The sequence below is a fragment of the Pongo pygmaeus genome, chromosome 12 (genome assembly GCF_028885625.2).
Source record: "Pongo pygmaeus isolate AG05252 chromosome 12, NHGRI_mPonPyg2-v2.0_pri, whole genome shotgun sequence".
NCBI classification, from domain to species: Eukaryota; Metazoa; Chordata; class Mammalia; order Primates; family Hominidae; genus Pongo; species Pongo pygmaeus.
The window spans coordinates 31,858,635-31,878,059 of NC_072385.2; the positions used below are offsets into that span (position 1 = coordinate 31,858,635).

At 40.7% G+C, this 19,425-nt stretch overlaps 2 protein-coding genes and 1 pseudogene across 4 annotated transcripts in view; all 3 read right to left on the reverse strand.

Annotated features, from left to right (window-relative positions):
- LOC129028707 (E3 SUMO-protein ligase RanBP2-like) overlaps positions 1 to 6,160 on the reverse strand; it is a 45,828-nt gene extending 39,668 nt beyond the window's left edge. Inside the window, exon 1 of the mRNA XM_063649236.1 lies at positions 6,046 to 6,160. The gene's annotated coding sequence lies outside the window, so the exon portion shown is untranslated. The remainder of the gene's footprint in view (positions 1 to 6,045) is intronic.
- LOC129028924 (mitogen-activated protein kinase kinase kinase kinase 4-like) overlaps positions 461 to 19,425 on the reverse strand; it is a 178,990-nt gene continuing 160,025 nt past the window's right edge. The window contains exon 6 of one of the 3 annotated variants that reach the window (XM_054474377.2): positions 461 to 6,242. In XM_054474377.2, coding sequence (XP_054330352.1) covers positions 6,198 to 6,242 — 45 coding nt within the window. In that variant the 3' untranslated portion in view covers positions 461 to 6,197. Of the gene's footprint in view, positions 6,243 to 12,623; positions 15,606 to 19,425 lie in introns of those variants that run through there. The other 2 variants (XM_054474376.2, XM_054474378.2) reach the window with 2 other exon arrangements.
- LOC129028820 (Krueppel-like factor 4) lies at positions 12,624 to 14,842 on the reverse strand (annotated as a pseudogene).

A 19,425-nucleotide genomic window follows, 5' to 3' on the forward strand; every position in this document is an offset into this window, starting at 1 on the left:
GGAAAATCGCGTGAACCCGGGAGGCAGAGGTTGCAGTGAGCTTAGATCACGCCACTGCACTGCAGCTTGGGTGACAGCAGGCACGCACCACCATGCCCAGCTAATTTTTGTATTTTTAGTACAGACGGAGTTTCACCATGGTGGCCAGGCTGGTTTCAAACTCCTGACCTCAGGTGATCCACCCACCTCAGCCTCCCAAAGTGCTGGGATTACAGGCATGAGCTATTTCGCCTGCCCTATGTTTTGCTTATTAATCCCTTGTCAGATAGATAGTTTGCAGATAATTTCTCCCCTTCTGTGGGCTGTCCTTTCACTTTGTTGATTTTTTTCCTTTGGGGTGCAGGAGCTTTTTAATTTAATGTGATCCCATTTGTCCATTTTTGCTTTGCTTGCCTGTGCTTTTGAGGTATTACTCAGGAAATCTTTGCCCAGACCAATGTCCTGAAGAGTTCTCCCAATATTTTCTTGTAGTAATTTCATAGTTTGAGGTCTTAATTTTAAGTGTTTAATCCATTTTGATTTGATTTTTGTATATGGTTAGAGAGAAGTCTAGTTTCATTCTTTTGCATATGGATATCCAGTTTTCCTAGCACCATTTATTGAAGAGACCATCCTTTCCCCAATGTATGTTCTTGACACCATTGTTGTAACAAGTCCACTGTACTGTGTGGATTTGTTTCTGGGTTCTCTATTCTGTTCTAGTGGTCTATGCGTCTGTTTTTATGCCAGTACCATGCTGTTCGATTGCTATAGCTCTGTAGTATAATTTGAAGTCAGGTAATGTGATTCCTCCAGTTTTGTTCTTTTTGCTCATGATAGCTTTGGCTATTCTGGGTCTTTTGTGGCTTCATATAAATTTTAGGATTATTTTTTCTATTTCTGTGAAGAATGTCATTGGTATTTAATAGGGATTGCGCTGAATCTGTAGATTGCTTTGGGTAGTATGGACATTTAAAAAATATTGATTTTTCCAATCCATAAACATGGAATATTCTTCTATTTATTGGTGTCCTCTTCAATTTCTTTCATCAGTATTTTATTGTTTTCATTATAGAGGTCTTTCACCTTTTTGGTTAAGTTAATTCCTAGGTATTTTATTTTATTTGCAGCTACTGTAAATAGGATTACTTTCTTGATTTTTCAGATTTTTTGCTGTTGGCATATAGAAATGCTACTGATTTTTATATGTTTATTTTGTATCCTCCAATTTTATTGAATTTGTTTTTCAGTTCTAATAGTTTTTTTTGGGGAGCAGGTCATTAGATTCTTGAAATATAAGATCATATCATCTGCAGACAAGAATAATTTGACTTCTTTCTTTCCAATTTGAATGACCTTTGTTTCTTTCTCTTCTCTGATTTCTTTCTCTTCTCTAATTTCTCTAGCTAGGACTTCCCCAGTACTTGCTGAATAACAGCGGTGAAAGTGGGTATCCTTCTCTTGTTCCAGGTCTTAGAGGAAAGGCTTTCAGTTTTTCTCCATTGAGTATGATATTAGCTGTGGGTCTGTTATATATGGTTTTTATTATGTTGAAGTATGTTCTGTCTATATGCAGTTTTTTGAGAGTTTCTTTTCATCACAAAATACATTGATTTTCCCATCTCAGCCTCCTGAGTAGCTGGGACTACAGGGGCATGCCACCACACTTGATTAATTTTTTATTTTTAGTGGAGGTGGAGTCTTGCTATATTGACCAGACTGGTTTCAAACTGTTGGCCTCAACTGATTCTCTCACCTTGGCCCCCCAACGTGCTGGGATTACAGGCATAAGACACTCACTGTGCCTGGCCAAGATGTTGAATATTATCAAATGTTTTTCCAGCATCTAGTGAAGTAGTCATATCATTTCTGTCCTTTATTTTGTTGATATGATGTATTACATTGATTGCTTTGCATACACTGAGCCATCCTTGTATCCCTGGGATAAATCCCACTTGGTCATGATAAATGATCTTTTTTAATGTTTTGGTGAATTTGCTTGCTAGTATGTTGAGAATTTTTGCATCAACGTTTATCAAGAATATTGACCTGTAGCTTCCCTTCCCTTCCCTCCCCTCCCCTCCCCTCCTCTCTCCTCTCCTCCCCTCCCTCCTTGCTTTATATATCTGGGTGGTCTAGTATTGAATGCATATATATTTGTAATTGTTATAGTCTCTTGATGAATGGACCCTTTTTCATTATATGATGATCTTCTTTGTATTTTTTATAGTTTTTGTCTTGAAATCTATTTGGTATGATGTAGTATAGTTACTTTGGCTCTTTTTTGCCTGCCATTTGCATAAAATATCCTTTCCCAATCCCTTTATTTTCAATCTATGTGTGTCTTTATAGGTGAAGTCTGTTTCTTGTAGGCAACAGGTTGTTGGGTCTTTTTTTTTTTTTTTTATCTATTCTGCCACTGTGTCTTTTGATTGGAGAGTTTAGTCCATTTATATTCAATATCATTACTGAAAAGTAAGCACTTAACTACTTTAATTTTGATACTTGTTTCCTGGTGGTTTTGTAGTCGTTCCTACCTACCTACCTTCCTTCCTTCCTCCCCTCCCCTCCCCTCCCTCCCTCCTTCCCTCCTTCCTTCCTTCCTTCTTGTGAAGGTGATTTTCTCTGGTGGTATGTTTTAATTTCTTGCTTTTTATTTTTTCTGTATCTGTTTTAGGTTTTTTTATTTGAAGTTACCACAAGGCTTGCAAATATCATCTTATAATTTACTATTTTAAACTGATGAAAACATAACACTGCAAAAACAAATAAGCAAAGAGAAAACTAATAAAAAGTCTACACTTTAGCTTCATCTCCCCACTTTTTAACATTTTGTTTTTTCTGTTTATATCTTATTATATTGTCTATGTCTTGAAAAACTGTTATTTTTTGATAGGTTCATCTTTTAGTCTTTTTTTTTTTGAGATGGAGTCTTGCCCTGTCACCCAGGCTGGAGTGCAATGGCGTGATCTTGGCTCACTGCAACCTCCGCCTCCTGGGTTCAAGCGATTCTCCTACCTCAGCCTCCTGAGTAACTGGGATTACAGGCGTGTGCCTCCAGGTCCAGCTAATTTTTGTATTTTTAGTAGAGACAGGGTTTCACCATGTTGGCCAGGCTGGTCTCGAACTCCTGACCTCATGATCCACCTGCCTTGGCCTCCCAAAGTGCTGGGATTACAGGCGTGAGCCACTGTGCCCTGCCCTCATCTTTTAGTCTTTCTACTCAAGGTATGAGTAGTTTACACACAACAATTACAGTGTTACCATATTCTATGTTTATGTGTGCACTTACTATTACCAATGAGGTGTTTTTTTTAACCTTCAGATGATTTCTTATTGCTCATTAATGTCCTTTTCTTTCAGATTGAAGAACTCCCTTTAGCATTTCTTGTAGGACAGGTCTATTGTTGATGAAGTTCCTCAGCTTTTGTTTGTTTGAGAAAGTCTTTCTCCTTCATGTTTGAAGGATTTTTTCACTGGATATACTATTCTAGGATAAAAGCGGGTTTGTTGTGGTAGTTGTTGCTGTTGTTGCTTTTCAGCTCTTTAAATATGTCATGTCACTCTCTCCTGGCCTGCAAGGTTTCCACTGAGAAGTCTGCTGCCAGATATATTGGAGCTCCTTTGTATGTTATTTGTTTCTTTTTTCTTGCCACTTTTAGTATTTCTTCTTTATCCTTGACCTTTAGAAGTTTAATTATGAAATGTCTTGAGGCAGTCTTATTTGGGTTAAATCTACTTGGTGTTCTATAACCTTCTTGTACTTGAATATTGATATATTTCTCTAGGTTAAGAAAGTTCTCAGTTATTGGCTGGGTGTGGTGGCTCACACCTGTAATCCCAGCACTTTAGGAGGCTGAGGCAGGTGGATTACCTGAGGTCGAGAGTTTGAGACCAGCCTGACCAACATGGAGAAACCCCATCTCTACTAAAAATACAAAATTAGCCCGGCATGGTGGTGCATGCCTGTAATCCCAGCTACTTGGGAGGCTGAGGCAGGAGAATCGCTTGAACCCAGGGGGCAGAGGTTGCGGTGAGCAGAGATTGTGCTATTGCACTCCAGCCTAGGCAACAAGAGAGAAACTCCATCTCAAAAAAAAAAAAAAGAAAAAGAAAAAGAAAATTCTCTGTTATTACCCCTTCGAGTACACTTTCTACCGTGATCTCTCTTTTTAGCTCCTCTTTAAGGCCTGTAACTTCTAGGTTTGCCCTTTTGAGACTATTTTCTACATCTCGTAGGCATGCTTCACCCTTTTTTTTCTTTTTTCTTTTCTCTCTTCTGATTGTATATTTTCAAATAGCTTGTCTTCAAACTCACTAATTCTTTCTTCTACTTGATCAATTCTGCTGTTGAAAAACTCTGATGCATTCTTCAGGATGTCAATTAAATTTTTCAGCTCCAGAATTTCTGTTCGATTCTCTTTAATTATTTCAGTCTCTTTGTTAAATTCATCTGATAGGATTCTGAATTCCTTCTCTGTGTTATCTAGAATTTCACTGAGCTTCCTCAAAACAGCTATTTTAAATTCTGTGTCTGAAAGATCACATATCTCTGTCAGTCTGGGATTGGCCACTGGTGCCTTATTTAGTTAGTTTGGTAAGGTCACATTTTCCCGGATGGTCAATGTTTGTGGATGATCATCAGTGTTTGAGCATTCCTACCTAATCATGGAAATAAAGCTTTATGGAATTGTGCAACTAGATTTCCATACAACATTTTCTACCACAAGCTTCCTCCTCCAGCACATTTCATTAAAACTCTGGAAGAAAAAATTTCATGTGAAAATTCCATGTTTAACTCCAATGGATAATACATAGAAATTATAGAAAAACTGACATTTCCTTCTTCCTCCTTTTGGGAAGTCCTAGGTTTGAAATGCTCTTGATTTGAGCCACATTACACTTTGGGGACTAGCCCTGAAAGAGACCACACTGTAGACAGCTGCAGCAATGTGCAGTCACTACTCACACCTTTCTCTCTCACTCAAATTTAGGGTCCTGAATTTATCAGAAATTCATACTGTCAATAGGTCTTACTGGTATAATTGTTAGAGATGACAATACATTTTAAAAGAGTTGCAGTGATACTATGTGGTAATTCTAAAGTTTTCAAAACCTGAAGACCAGATAGGCAGAATAACAACTTTTTTTGTGTGTTTATTTTGAGACAGAGTCTTCTTCTGTCACCCAGACTGAAGTCCAGTAGCCCAATCTCAGCTCACTGCAACTTCTGCCTCTTTGGTTCAAGCAATTCTCCTGCCTCAGCCTCCCTAGTAGCTGGGACTAAAGGCATGCACCACCACACCCCACTATTGTTGGTTTTTTTTTTTTTTTTTTTGGATTTTTAGTAGAGACGGGGATTTGCCATGTTGTCCAGGCTAGTCTGGAAGTCCTGACCTCAGGTGATCCACCCACCTTGGCCTCCCAAAGTGCTGGGATTACAGGTGTGAACCACCTCACCCAACAAGAATAACAACTTTCTAAATAAGTCATTTTTTCTCTCTCTCTCTCTCTCTCTCTCTACAGGATTTGGGAGACATCGTGGCAAGGTATGTTTTTGGCCATCAGTGCAAACTGGAGCGCAAGGCATGCTATGAAAAACATCAGGCTGTTTCCAACAAAGTGAAAACATAATTTACTAACACCATAATGTGTCAGTGTGATTGTGTGTGTATGTGTGTGTAGTCACGTGTTTGTGTGGTATGATGAATGTTACCTATGCCTTTTATCAGACATTAATCTTTTCTTACTTTCCCAAGTGACTCGGGGGTTATGTTTTGAAGAGTGCAATGCAGAGATTGCTAGAATACAGTTGCCTCTTTTTATGATTCATAATCATAATTAGAGATCAACTATTTGGTGGCAGATAGGGAGAGAGGCATTTATCTTTCAGTGGCAGTAGGTTAGAAATGGAGTAAATAGTTAGAAAGATTCCCTAAGAGCCACAAACCCATCCTAGCGTTGTGGAGGTACATTACAGTATCAGAAGTGGGTTTGAATGAAGCATTTTCTGTTGGAATCTGTTTCTTAAACATAGACATCAGAAACTTAACCAACTCAACCTACTTCCTTGCAGGAGTGAGTCTGTGCTGCTGCACATGCCCCAACCTGTGAATCCAGAGCTCACTGCAGGGCCCATCACTGGACTGGTGTACAGGCTCAACCGCTTCCGAGGTGAGTGTCGCCCTCTTGGTGGGATCAACGTGCAATGCCTTCAATTATGGTTTTCTATGGGCAGCTTTCCCAGTGTAATGATCTTTCATCTAGAAGAAGAGAATAGTCTGTGAATAGGTATTTATATTTATAGTTTCACTATCATCAAACAGACAAAACTAAATAAAAGCTGGTGAAATGTAATAGGAATCAGCCATATAACAAATTTCTTAGAAAAATAAAACATGCAGAAGGGCTCTTTAGGACTTTAGGAACCATTCTCTGATACAATTTCATGTATACAATTATGACATGAAGCATACAGAACTGAATTCAGGACATTTCAATTTCAAATTCAGTGCAGTTAATGACTGATTTGAGTGACAGTTTTTTTTTAATACATTTCAGGTGAAGTTTCATAGCATTTATAAATTTAATCATGTTTTTAATCAACTAAAGCACACATGAGTAACTTATATAACAATGCAAAAACTGAGAATCTGTGAACAATAGGAACATGATTTGGTGGTTGATGAGGTCTTAGATAGAACTCCAGGATAGATCATGACAAATCCAGCAGAATAAAAGAAGTCTGTGCCTGAATCTGGCATGAAAGTCAGATAATTCTTGCAAGGAATCTTCACTTTTCAGAAGGCAGATTCAGATTTTGTCTTTAAGTATGAATTTGCTAGCTTAAGTCGCAGATCATAATGTTTCTGGAAAGTGATAACTTTTTTATTTGGGACTAAGAATGTCTGCCCACCTCATCTCCTGTCCAAAGCCTCCTGCTCTGCCCTGACGGAGAAGAGACAATGAAGGTGAATTTTATTGCTATGGACTTGGCTACAGCGCAAGAGCTTCCAGTTTTCAGTTGTGATGAAAGGTCGCTAACGACACATAGACATGACCTTCCTCCCCTTTATACTTTTTCAGTTTATAGAAATTGTGATCATCATAGTTTAGCCGTTTATTTGTGCAGATCACCTAACACCCTTTGATTCCAACATTTTTCCAGACAGAATTTTCTTTCTAATCTTGACCTGTGTTTTCTAGTGAGAATCTCTTTCTTATCTGAACATAAGGATTTATAAACTGCTTTTCACTGGAACATTCTCTTTTTTCTACAGTGGAAATTTCCTTCCATTATGAAGTAAGCAATCACAACATCAGGCTCTTTGAAGATGTGAGAAGTTGGATGCTTAGACATGGATCTTTGAATTCTGACAGATCTGACTATTTTGCTGCATGGGGATCCAGGGTCTTCTCCTTTGGGAAACACTACTGGGAGCTGGATGTGGACAACTCTTGGGACTGGGCTCTGGGAGTCTGTAAGGATGCCTGGATAAGGAAGAATAGCACAATGGTTAAATCTGAGGACATATTTCTTCTTTTGTGTGTGAAGGTGAATAATCATTTCAGTCTCTTGACCACCTCCCCAGTGTTTCCTCACTATATAGAGAAACCTCAGGGCCGGGTTGGTGTGTTTCTTGATTTTGAAAGTGGAAGTGTGAGTTTTTTGAATGTCACCAAGAGTTCCCTCATATGGAGTTACCCGGCTGGCTCCTTAAAGTTTCCTGTCAGGCCTTTCTTTTACACTGGCCACAGATGATCAGGATTAAGAAAACTTACTGTTTGGGAACTCCATATACAAGGGAGCCCTTCACTGTTGATATAAAGAAATCATACTGTTCAGGCTTTTTTCTACTTCAGTGTCACTTCATTTTATTGCTATTAAATATAAAATTTGTAAAAGGCAAGACTTTTATACATTTTCTTACAATTAAAATAATCTCTTATGGCCCATTACCTAAAATACGTATTGTGATTTTCAAGTGTTTGTGAATTTATTGGATGGAATTCTGGAAATATGTGGGTGTGTGATTCCAACTTAATGATCTCATTCAGGAACAAATTTTGCACATCGTGGACAGACGGTGTTTTGTACAATGAACTTGTAAGTGTGAGAGTTCCCTCCTATTAATACAGTAAATTCTACACCTCATCACTTTGGGGGGAAAATTTATTTTACACAGAAGTTTTCACTGAATCTTTGGGCTAGAACAGGAATTTAACAGTCATGCATCCTATGGCAACAAAATACATTCTGAGAAATGCATTATTAGGCACTTTTATCATTGTGTGAACATCAGAACACACTACAAAAACCTAGATAGTATATCGATCTACAGACATAGGCTAATGGTACAGCCTATTGCTTTTCTGAGAATTTGCCAGCAATGTCTGAGCAAGAACCAAAAGGGTTGAACCCACATTGAATTCTGTAGCTGTTTGATAAAGCAAACAGCGTCACCCACGGAATAATAGACAGATGTGCAGACTGTCTGCTTTAAAATGTGTTTGTATTTCCAAGTCACACAGACTGTGAATTCTCACTGATAACCTAGAGACCAGACATAACCATCACCTCATGTTACATTGGAAACATATTAGTATCAGGTAAAAAAAAATAAATAAATAAAAAATAAACAAATTAACTAAATTAAACCAAAACCAAAAACAAAACAAACAAAACCCAGTTCTGATGAAAACCCAGTTTATAGTGAGTCCATTGAGTCTGTCTACCCACCAAATGGTCATTTTCATGATCACTGATTAAAATAATGGAAACATTCTACTTCCAGTCCAGCAGATGATCCTGGCTGATGTCTGAGGTTCCTTGCTTGGGGCTGTTACCTAGAATATATTCAAACGGCCTCTCCAGGTAGCCGCTTGGGCTTGCTCACAGCATGGTAGATAATTTTCCACACTGAAGATTCCCACGGAGTCAGGAGAATTGTATACTACCATTATTCTACAGAGTAAAACATCAGCTGTAGTCACAACCCTACACAAAGTAAAGGGACTAGAACACACACACAGCAGTAGCAGTCTTGAAGTTACATCATAGAAAAACAATGTGGGATGGAATATATAATTTAGCACTCTTAGAGAGAGTAGGGGAGGAATATAACCTACTACACCTACTCTTCCTAAGAAGTGGACATTGAGGATCTATATCCAGAGACTGGGGGTCCTGTAAAACATGAGATCCAACGAGCCCCTTATAGAAACATCATTCAAGTTCCAGATTCCTGTAAAAGGGCAATTGATAATTGACCAGGTAAATATTTTTTGGAAATTTTCTTCAAGATTTGGTATCAACTGGACAATCATTAAGAGCACAACACAGCAAAATCACTGACGAAAATGCACACGACACTGGAGTAGAGGGGGGGAAGGGGTGGTCCATCTCCTTCAAGATGACCAGGGACAGACACAGTAATTCTAGGTCAGTGAGATAAAAAAGGTCAGGGCATCCTTGTCAGGAACCGCCTTCTGATATCTATATGCGGCTGCAAACTATTCATGTAGGCCTTCTGAATGCCTTGTACTTCCCAAGATTTCTTGATGTTAAGAGCCACTGACTGGGCTTCATAGTACATAGAATACCTTCAGCATAGAGGGTGACAAAGTCTTTCCCTCAAAAGCCAGAAGTTCAGAAACCTGTAACCGAGTCATCCACGGGACCTTACCAGTAAGTGTGGGCTGAAGAGAGAGACACTGGCTTTAACCTCAGATAAAAGGTATTCCATTCTCACTGCCTTGTAGCCTCTCATACTCAGAAAGGAAGGTGAGGCTAGGTCCTGACTATTCATTCTTCCAGACTGTGAAAGTTTTTGATGCTGACTCAGAGAAATGTCCTCTGCTTACTAAAATCTAATGTCTATTAACATTCTGCTGCAAAAGAGATAGGCCTTGTCTTGTCACAGCCCTCTCAACCTGTGCCCATATGTTCCACTCCTCTGGCCCTTACTGAACCATGATGACTGCCAGAATCACTCTGAAATTCTTCTGCCCCTGTCAGTCTTCTGGCCCAGTTCTCGGAACACAGGTCCCTGTCTATCCGCTTTCCAATGATCTGTCCATGCCCTTCAAATTCGCAACATAAGAAAAGTTGATCATGAAGATCATGAAAATATCCCAGAATGGGAAATACGGGTTCCCTGTTTTGTCTGAGACCAGCAATGCAGATGCAGGATTCTAGGGGAGGAGAAGAAAGCAAAAGTTGATGCCCTTGAAACTGCTCAGTCACATCCTTGTGACATCTAAAAGGGTAAAAGGTATTCAGGGTTAAATAATTGGAACAGAAAGAGGACAGTCAAGTTCAGGCATATACGGAGAAAGAGAGCTTCTATCAGAGCCTGACACCAAGTAAAACTCTTTCTTTAATGGAATGCACCCATAAATGTGTCAGAAAAATAACCCTTGGTGAGGAAAAGCAAAGTTGTAGAGAACAAGGGATAAAGAAGACAACAAGCAACATTTCCTGCCTATTTCAAAATAATTCTTGAGTGCTTACATTTCCTGGAATTGCCATGAGGCTACTGTGTATTATCACCCACTGTGAAAAGGTCAGCTGAGAGTAATATGGTATCATGGTTAAGAGCAATGTCTTGAAGCTAAATTGCCTGGGTTTGATTCCCCAACTCACTGCTCATAAGCCTCATTCCCAGAACAAAGTGCCTTTCTCAAAGCCTTGTGCGTGGATGTGGGGTGTATGGGTGTGTTAGGCATATTTTTATATAATATAGTATTTGTATATTCACAGTAATTGTGTGTGTGTGTATTTGTGTGTGTGTGTGTACATAGATATATAAATATATATATGTGCTGGGATTATAGGTGTCAGCCAGTGCGTCTGGCTTACTCTCACTTTTAATTATTGTCTTAGAAGCATGCATGATTCAATTTGTTTTTCAATTCACGAATATATCTAATGGTTAGAGATTTATTTTTTAACTGTCATGTTTTGCTGATAATGCAATTATGATATCTTTATTTCTATTCAACCCTCACATTATTTACTTCTTTTTCTTGTCTAGTTGCATTGAAAAGGACATCGAGCAAGGTGTTGAACACAAGTGATGATAACAGGGCTTATATCTCATTCCCATTCCTAAGTAGAAGCTTTCAAATTCTCTGTTAAGTATGGTACTGGCTCTAAGTTATTACGTTCTTATTAGAGAAAGTTCATGGCTATTTAAGTTTTTTTAATAGTGCTTTCAAAATCGTACATGACCATTTTATTGTATCAAATATTTTCTTCCTCTTTTTACAGGAACAATAATATGTATTTCATCCTGTTCATGTGGTGAGTACTTATTTCAATTTCTGATGTTACATTAGTCAACCTTTCTAGAATAAGCTCCACTTGGAGATGATATGAATTTCTCTCTCACAAGATTTGATTAGCTAGCTAACTTTTTTGAATTGTTGCACCTATATTTATTTTAGAGTCTGTTCTGCAATTTGCATTTCTTGTAACACACTTATCAGGATCGAAGATCAAAATTATATGTTGGAGCTTGGCACAGCAGCTAGAGCCTGTCATCACAGCCCTTTGGGAGGCCAAGACAGGAGGATCACTCGAGCCTAGAAGTTTTGGGCTTCAGTGAGCTATGATCTTGCCATTGCACTATAGCCTGGGCAACAGAGAGAGAAGCTGTTTACAAAAAGTAAAAGAAAAACACAACAGAAAAGCAAAGTTACGAGTTGGGAGGTATTACTGCTTTTTTCTGTTCTCTAGAAGGGTTCGTCTAAAAGTGTGTGATCTTTTTCTTAAATGTCGTAAATATTTCACTGAAAAAGATCACCGGGTTTTTCATTGGGAGAAGTTTTGTTTTTTAAATAATAGGGTAAATTTTTAGAATCTACATCATATCTTAGATTTGTCTATGATTTCTTCTGTTGGTTTTTGTCAGATATGTTTTTCAGGGAAATTTCTCATTTCATCTAAATCATTAAGTGTATGAGCATAAAAGTCATCTTAAAATCTTCTTATTAACATATTCATTTGTGGACGACCTAAGTGTTTGCCTATTTATTTTTGATTTGAACCCCTCTTCTCCATTTTTTAATTGAGTCTTACTAAGAATTTATCAATTTAATTTATCTGTGTAAAGAGCCTACTTTTGGCAGGTGTGGTAGCTCACACCTGTAATCCCAGCACTTTGGGAGGCCGAGGTGGGTGGGTTATTTGAGGTTAGGAGTTGGAGACCAGCCCAGCCAACATGGTGAAACCCCAACTCTACTAAAAATACAAAAATTAGCCAAGCGTGATGGTGCGTGCTTGTAATCCTAGCTACTCGGGAGGCTAAGGAAGGAGAATCACTTGGACCTGGGTGGCAGAGGTTGCAAGGAGCCGAGATCGCACCACTGCACTCCAGCCTGGATGACAGAGTGAGACTCTGTCTCAAACAAAAAAAAAAAGCATACTTTTGACTTCGTTGATTTTATCTACTGTATGATTTTTAATCAATATTCTACAATTATTTTAATTTTTTTTTAGATTTTGGCATGAATTTACTTTTCTTTTTTTTTTTAAATATTATAGGTTTATTTAAAACTTAATTCTCACCTTGAGTATGCAAAATACAAACTCCACAAAATGTTCATTTTACTTTGTAGTTTACAAATATACAAAATAGACGTTTGCTTAAATTTATATTACATATTTATTAAGGCAAGGAACTATATAGAAAAACACATTTGTTCTGCTTAAAGCATACTTGGGAATAAACCATTGTACAAATTATTGCACATCTGAAACCACAGTGCATAACAGACTGTCTGCATAAAAATGCTAAAGAAGTAAACCAGGTATATTACCTGACTTAGGTCATAAATGTAGATCGGAAGACAAATATAGATTTTCCTTGTCAAAGTATGCAGCAGTTTGAAAACTTTGGCTTCCTTGTTTGGTACCTTTAGAACCAAGACTCACCAAGCACCATCATTTAGGCTATTTAAACATGTTTTCTGTACCTGAATTTCTTCCTCTGCTTCTAACATCATAATAATGGCTTTTAGAAGGTAAAGAGAATACAAGGTGATCTTTTATGCTTATATTGCATCAATACACAATTCAAGGGAATTCTGGTCTTCCCTCCCCCCAACTCACAGATATAATTTATACCCTGATATCCACAACTTCCAGTCACCCCCTTGGCATTTTGTAAGTCCAGGAATATTCAAGTTGGATTTAGAATTGGAATGATAGAAGATTCAGTCACAGACCCCATCTATTCTTTGATTTTTGTCTTTTGAATTCCTCATTTTTCCTGATTATCCACTCACAAGATGACTCAGTTGGGAACTTGACCATGATTGTAGTGCTTTCTGGCTGGGCTCCTTCCCTCATCGGGAAGACAGTGTGAAAAGTAAAAAATACTGAATTCTCTTCTGGCAGTGTGGGTCATATCCACTGTCTGGGATTTAAAAATGCCTCTTCATGTGTAAGGCGAGGTGGTCCGACCTGGAAAATGCTCGGTCGCATTTTTGGCACTGGAACGGGCGGTGCCCAGTGTGTTTACGGTAGTGCCTGGTCAGTTCATCTGAGCGGGCGAATTTCCATCCACAGCCGTCCCAGTCACAGTGGTAAGGTTTCTCACCTGTGTGGGTTCGCAGGTGTGCCTTGAGATGGGAACTCTGTGTAGGTTTTGCCGCAGCCCGCGTAACCACAAGTGTGGGTGGCGGTCCTTTTCCGGGGCCACGATCGTCTTCCCCTCTTTGGCTTGGGCTCCTCCGGCATGCACGAACCGGGTGGCATGAGCTCTTGGTAGTGGAGCGGCGGGACTTGCGGCTGCATCTGGTCGGGCAGGAAGGATGGGTAATTGGGCCCCGGGTGGGGATGGAAGCCGGGGGGAAGCGGCAGGGCAGGGTGACAGTCCCTGCTGCTCAGCACTGCCTCAAGACCCAGGGTCGGGGTAGTCCTGCTGGGGAGCTGCCGCCCCAGGGGGAGGTCGTGTGCAGCCGGCCGGTGGCCATTGCTGAGAGGGAGTCCAGCGCCCGAGTGGGTGCACGAGGAGACCGCCTCCTGCTTGATCTTGGGACACGTGCGCGGCGGCCCGCCGTTGCAGGGCGCCACCACCACCGGGTGGCTGCCGTCAGGGCTGCCTTTGCCGACGCTGATGACCGACGGGCTGCCGTCCTCGCTGCCAGGGGCGCTCAGCGACACCTTCAGTACGAACTTGCCCATCAGCCCGCCACCTGGCGGCTGCGGCTGCTGCGGCGGAATGTACACCGGGTCCAATTCTGGCCGCAGGAGCTCGGCCACGAAGCCGCCCGAGGGGCTCACGTCGTTGATGTCCGCCAGGTTGAAGGGAGCTGTCGGAGGGCGAGCGGGCTCCCTGCCATCAAGAGGCCTCCGCCCGTCCCGCCCGGCGCCACCCCGGGTCGTTCCCGGCCCGGATCGGATAGGTGAAGCTGCAGGTGGAGGGCGCGCTGGCAGGGCCGCTGCTCGACGGGGACGACGAGGAGGAGGCTGACGCTGACGAGGACACGGTGGCGGCCACTGACTCCGGAGGATGGGTCAGCGAATTAGAGAGGATAAAGTCCAGGTCCAGGAGATCGTTGACTCCTCGGTCTCTCTCCGAGGTAGGGGCGCCAGGTTGCTACCGCCGCAAGCCGCACCGGCTCCGCCGCTCTCCAGGTCTGTGGCCACGGTCGCCGCCGCCAGGTCATAGGGGCGGCCGGGAAGCACCGGAGGAAGTCGCTTCATGTGGGAGAGCTCCTCCCGCCAGCGGTTATTCCGGGCACCTGCTTGACGCAGTGTCTTCTCCCTTCCCGCCGGGCCAGACGCGAACGTGGAGAAAGATGGGAGCAGCGCGTCGCTGACAGCCATGTCAGACTCGCCAGGTGGCTGCCTCATTAATGTGGGGGCCCAGAAGGTCCTCGGGAGCCCGAAGCAGCTGGGGCACCCGAACCCCAAAGTCAACGAAGAGAAGAAACGAAGCCAAAACCCAAAAACCCAAATTGGCTGAGATCCTTCTTCTTTGGATTAAATATAAATTGGAAGCATCCTTTTTAAAAAGTTCCTTTGTATACAAAAATTCTTAGAAAAGTTGTAAACTCAAAAATAGACAATCAGCAAGGCGAGTAAGTAGGTCTGGTGGCCGGGCTGCGCTCTCTTGCCTTCAGCAGCGTCCCCCACCACTGTCGCGGTCGCCTCGAGTGCTGCCGTGGGCGCAGGGGCTGTGGCCGGGGCGGTGGGCGGGCGGTGCCGCCAGGTGAGACTGGCTACCGTGGCGTGGAGCTGCGAACTGGTCGGCGGCGCAGGGCGCGGAGTCCGCAGAGTTGTGTGGAGCGCGCGAGGCCATGGGCGCGGGCCACGGGCGGGTGGGAGGGTGGGGGGCCAGAGGGACGGGGAGGGTCACTCGGCGGCTCCCGGTGCCTCCGCCGCCCGCCACCGCCTCTGCTCCCCGCGCGCCCGCAGACACGTTCGTTCTCTCTGGTCGGGGAACTGCCCAATTTACTTTTCTTTATCTGGCTCTTTGGGATAGACCTTCATTTGTAAATAACAGATGAATATAATGCTATACATTTTCTTCTTAATATTGTTTTAATTAAATCTCAGAAGTTTTCTTTCTATATATCTTGAATATTATCCCATGAAAAATATATTCATTGCTTTTCTTTAATTCATGCATTTGCAGAGAAATTGTAAAGGAAAGAGAAGAAAATACTTTTTCAAACCTTTAAGTATAGCAATACATGCGCGGGTTTTTTACATGGGTAATCTTGTGTCATCAGGGTTTGTTGTATAGATTATTTTATCAACCAGGTCTCAAGCCTAGCACCCATGAGTTATTTTTCCTGATCCTCTCCGTCTTCTAACCCCCCACCCTCCTATAGGCCCCAGCGTGTGTTGTTCCCCTCTATGTGTCCATATGTTCTCATCATTTAGCTCCCACTTATAAGTGAGAACATGCACTATTTGGTTTTCTGTTCCTGTGTTAGTTTGCTAAAGATAATAGCCTCCAGCTCCTTCCCTGTCCCTGCAAAAGACATGATCTAATAATTTTTTATGGCTGCATAGTGGGAATACATTTTCTAGTTACATTATAAACAATAAGAAACAACTGAAATTAATTTTAATAAAAATTGTTAACCAAATATATCCAATATGTTTCGACATGATTAACATGACAAATATTAGTAAGATATTTTATATTGTTACTCTTTTGTTGTTTGTTTTGAGACAGGGTCTTCCTCTGTCACCCAGGCTGGCATGCAGAGATGTGCATTCCAACTAACTGCAGCCTCAACATCCTGTGCTCCAGCAATCCTGCCACCTCAGCCTCCCCAGTAGCTGGGACTACAGCTGCTTGCCACAACACCCGGGTAAATTTTTTTTGGTAATGATGAGGTTTCACAATGTTGACCAGGCTGGTCTCAAACTTCTTAAATCATGAAACGTCCCACTGCAGCCTCCCAATGGGCTGGTATTACAGGCACGATCCACTGCACTCTGCTTTCTTACTTTTCGTGCTAAATTTTTGAAATTGTGCACTAGAAGATCTGAAGTAAGAGAAGTGTTAAAAAAGATGAGGCCCCCAAATTGCAAGAACCACAGAGAGTAATAAACTGTGGTCCAAAGGTAATCAGACAGATTTAAACTCATATACAGAAAAACCAATCTAAAAAGAAAGGAAACATTGGTTATAAAGCAAGATTCTTGACTTGGTGATTGCAGACTTTGTGATGAGCAGTTTTCTATAATGGTAAAATTCAGGTCAGGACATGAGAGTGGAGGCAGAGATACAATAAAGGAGAAGTTCTTTCAACCAGACCTCACAATCTAGTAGAAGTAGCAGACACACTAGTAAAGCAACAATCCCAGTACAACATGGAAACTGCCACAAATATCTATCTATTGGACATATAGAATTAAAGATCAAATCGTTTGCATGAGTCTTGAAGAATGAATGGAAATTTTCCAGGTGAATGAACAGTAACAGTTGTCCAGGTTCAGACAAACGCCTGCATAATGGAGAATTTTCTGTCTAAGGTGGTTTTCAATACCTGCGATTCTCGGCAGATGAGCAATGCTTTGATGGTCCAGAAAAAATCGAGGGGTGAGTTAAAAGTGTATTTGTGGAATGCAACTTTTTATAAATCCAAAAAGTAACTTTTAAAAGGAGACTATGGATGGATTTCTGAATCACAAGTAAGGGAAACTCTGTCAGAGAGGACTTCCAACTGGACAATTTCAAATGAGGAATCCTTAGCTCATTTGAAATACCAAGGTCTTAGAAAAAGAGAACAAAGGCCATGGACTGGGGACGAGAGTTTGTGTTTTAAACAGGGTGGTCAGAAAATGCCTCAATGGAAAATTCATATTAAGACAACGTCTTGAAGAGGAAGGCAAACACAAGTGTGTGTATGTGTGTGTGTGTGTTGTGTGTGTGTGTACTTAGAGAAAGAGAGGGAGAGAGAATTCTAGGTGAAGAAAACAACATGTGCAGTAATATTGAGTTTGTGTTTATTTTGAGGGCTGAGGAACCACAAAGAAGTCTATGTTTTATGTTAAAGTCAGTATGAAAGGCAATGGAAAGAAACGAGATTAGAGAGACAAAGAAGGCCAGATCATAAACGAAGCCTTATTAGCATAGGTTTTGCTTGGTGAAATGCATTGAGCTGAGCATGCTAGTCTGAGGCTATTTCACACGTGATGAATTTAAATAACTTGCCCCAAATTTCAGAAATGAAAATAATTATTTCCTTTCTGGTCAATATAGCTCTAGAGTCTAACTATTAAGCAGGAACTGTCTTACTTTTGTATAAATATGGGTTGGAAAAGAGGAATCCAATTTGTTTTTCTTCTTTATGACTATCTTAGAAAAAACACTTTATCATGAATAAAGTGAATATATTTGGGTAGATACATCTATGTTGGTTGATCTTCATGCAGAAAAGAAAAAAGAGTAAAATTTCATATAGTCTGAGAATTGGCAAGACCAAGAGTTAAAATATGGGATGTTCAAGAGACAAAGAGGAATCAGTGAGATTCAATAGGAGATGAGTAAATCGGTTTTGTTTTTGACTAACCCATTGTTACTGCAGGATTATGTGAATTTAAAGATAGAAGCAATCAGAGCTAAATATCGGAAGATGCCTGCATTTCTCCATGAAGAACAGCAACATCATTTGGAGATGCTTCAAAAGGAGGACAAAGACAATTTTTAGCAACTCAATAAAAGCAACGCCAGAATGGCCCATGAGAGGGAGATTTTAAAAGGAATGTATGAGGAGCTGAAGGAAATGTCCCATAAACCAGATGTGGAGCTAATCCAGGTACTGACTGACCATGGGGTATCAGGATGTGGAACATTCATGTGCACAGGTGTTTTTCCTCTTTCCTGAAATGCTTTCTTCCCTGTATTTCCACGACTTCTTTCCAGAAACACATTTCCATAACTCATGCTACTTTGTGGGTAGAGTATAGCCCCTCCAAGGGATTTTACCGGAAAAAAGGTCCCTCTTACTTTATCCACCAGCAACAAAACTTTGTGGAATGGTCAAGGTAACAGCCCTAATAAATATTCCCCATCTACAGTCAATAATATATTTTGGCTTTTTGAACATTTATAAAATAGTGAGCAGTTCATTTACATTAGGTCAATCTGGAGACATGGCAAGACTGGGAGTTTGGGGAATCTAAATATTATTTTTCATCCACTCACATTTATAATAGGGCCTAGGGAAGATGACTGGATAGGTTCTTCATAGTTACTGCAGAAGACAGACTCTCTGGACCTTTTCTCCCTTCACTTGTGTAAAGAATGTCTTCAAGACTCCGACTTCACTAGGACATTAATTCATAACAATATGAGAGACAAGGTTTTTCATTAGAGAAGAAATATAAAATGCTTTCCAGAAGGGAAAATGGCAGGAAAATAATATTTTCAGAAACTGCCTCCAGATCTCACACTGAACTTAGTGGAAGACTCATCTTGCAGAAAGCACAAACGCTTTCTTTTTTTTTTTTTTTACAGGTGTTTGGAGACATATTACCCAGGTGCGTGTGTACCTGGATTTTAGCAGGTGTTCTTTCAGTTTCCACAAATATTAAACAGGATCTACTAAAGCAAAGGCATACATGATCAAGATATTAATATTACTTTTTCCTGGATCTACTTTCGCTCCCCCACCTTATGTAGTCATCTATTATGTTGCCACACTCAGTGATTTTACTGGACAGATGCAAAGAAAGTATCAGAAAAAAAAAGGAGAAGAAGCAAACACCAATACATAAATGAATAAACAAAAAAAGAATGAAAGAAAACAAGCTTCTCAATTTCCGATTGTTTTATACCTCCAAATCCTGGATAGGTGAAAGATAAAGTGTTGTTTCCTGGATGGTGGGAAAGTCACCAGGGGAAGCAGCAGGAGAGAGAAGGGGAAAGTATTTTAGAAGTGAGAAAGTGTTGATGATTTGTTATTTACATATAT